Source organism: Sceloporus undulatus, unplaced genomic scaffold, assembly GCF_019175285.1.
Source record: "Sceloporus undulatus isolate JIND9_A2432 ecotype Alabama unplaced genomic scaffold, SceUnd_v1.1 scaffold_10475, whole genome shotgun sequence".
Taxonomy (NCBI): domain Eukaryota; kingdom Metazoa; phylum Chordata; class Lepidosauria; order Squamata; family Phrynosomatidae; genus Sceloporus; species Sceloporus undulatus.
The window spans coordinates 1-1,968 of record NW_024813393.1 but is presented as its reverse complement, the minus strand read 5'-3'; the positions used below and the strand labels follow the sequence as shown (position 1 = coordinate 1,968).

The 1,968-nt window shown below is 43.5% G+C and overlaps 1 protein-coding gene across 1 annotated transcript; it reads right to left on the bottom strand.

Moving 5' to 3' along the window:
- Positions 1–222: 222 nt before the first annotated feature.
- LOC121918403 (periplakin-like) lies at positions 223–1,548 on the bottom strand (the record flags this gene model as incomplete). The annotated part of the gene is made up of 3 exons (XM_042444456.1): positions 223–320; positions 597–748; positions 1,402–1,548. Coding segments are annotated over 3 exons (397 nt in total), but the record flags the coding sequence as incomplete, so codon positions are not given.
- Positions 1,549–1,968: the final 420 nt, after the last annotated feature.

Genomic DNA, 1,968 nt, shown 5'->3' with positions numbered 1-1,968 from the left:
TCTATGGGCCACAAAGTTCTGTTTTGAGGGGTCTCGAAATTTTAGTATGTTTCAAGACACCGTAGACACAGAATTAGAACTTTTTTTGCCATTTATGGGATCATATCCAATATGTCTTCCAGTTAAATTGTCACAAACTGACTCTTCCAAGATACACAATAAAAAGAGCTTTGGGGGGTCTCAGTTTGAAATGGATGCTATGCCTTCTGCAGGGACACCCACCTCCAATGCCGTCAGCCTTCAGCGTTTCGTATCTCTGCTGCAGAAGCTTCTTCGTGCCACCTATCTTCTGTTTTACGCTCTGGTGCTGGCCAGTAATGCTATGGGATGAAAAGATGGAGATGGTTATGCACCCCTGGGTTTAAAATGAATAGTGGAATACATCAGAGAGTGCTTTGTTTGAAGCGCTACAGAGGCTAGCAGGGCTTAAATCCAGTGCTAGACTAAATGAGAGTAGACCCATTGTATCAATGGGGCTACCACCATTCAGCTGTTGTTCCACTGGATTTACTTTAACTGGTCTACACTGGGATTAGCAGTTGGATTTAGGCCCAATATTGCTTTTGTCAATGCAGCCGAGGCTAGGAAGCACTTACTTATCAGAAAGGGTCAGCGATTCAGGATCCGTAGGGGGAATCATGAAGCAGACGCCTGGCGCATTGATCACATTTCCAGCACTGTCTGTTACCTCCCACTTGTCGCCATTATTCTTGTGCAATGTGTATGTTGCTCCGCGAGAGAGATGGCACTGAGTCAGGGAGAGTAAGCACACACATTTATAATGAATAATGAACAATAATAATAATTATTTATTTATTTTTATTTCCCACCTCTCCCTGAGGATCGAGGCGGGATGACAACCAATAAAATGCATACAAAGTACAAGTATAAAAACACAATAACAATGATACTTCGATTAAAATTAACAAAGGCCATCATACAATTGTAGCAGCGAGCATAGATCGCGGTTTCCTGATAATAGGAATGGAGCTTTGATATCATAATTGGGTAATTTATGTATTTATTGGACGTATATCTGGTCTTTTTTCTGAACATGGGCATCAATCATTGAAGAAAATAAGAATACGAGTAAAACACAAAACCAGATGGACTATTGACCCAAAATAAAAGTAAGAGCCCAATTTGTAAAACATAATTAAAAATCTTTAATAACAAGTCCCTGTGAAACCTATGGCAACTCTAAAGTGACGCTATCACAGGGTTTATGTGGCAGAGGGTTGACTAAATGGCTGTTGGGATTACTTCCAAATCTATCATTCTGTGATGAGCCTCCCATAGGTCCTTTACCATTCCAACTCCCTGATCAGGGCATAGCTTTCTAACCCACAGTGACAATGACATGTATGCGCCAGGCATCTCCCTGCTGCAAGTTCTTCTTACCTGATCACTTTCATAGTCACAGAGAGCTTCCACTGGGATGGGTTTGAGGGGGGTCTCCCGGCGGTACCTGAGAGGGAGGACTTGCTGGCTGCGCTTTTGCAGGGAGGTCACCACATCGTCATACTTGTCCAAGGCCTTCTCCTGGTCCTGGTCAGAGAGAAAGCAAAGATGTTGGTGCACCAGGGAAGGGATAGTCAGGACAGGCAACCAAGAACAGCTAAGATGGCAGAGAAGGACAGTTCCCTGTCCAGTGCCACAGAATAGAGATGAATGAACGTCAGCACTGCAAGATCTACTTGCGTTGTTGTCAAGTGGACGTTTGATTTACTTTTGGTTCCTAGAAAGGTCCTTTCTGGGACTAAAACATGTCAAAATGCACCCTAGATGGCATTTAGGAGCACCACCAAGGGCCACAAGAACAGCTTTGGTGGCCATCAATAGGCCACACTTTGCCCACCCCTGTTTTACCTGTACTCCCCAGATTCACCAAATGGAATCTGGTTCAAAGGACGGAATTAACGTATTCCAAGGCAAAGAATTTATTTCTAGTTCCAGAACGAATGGAAT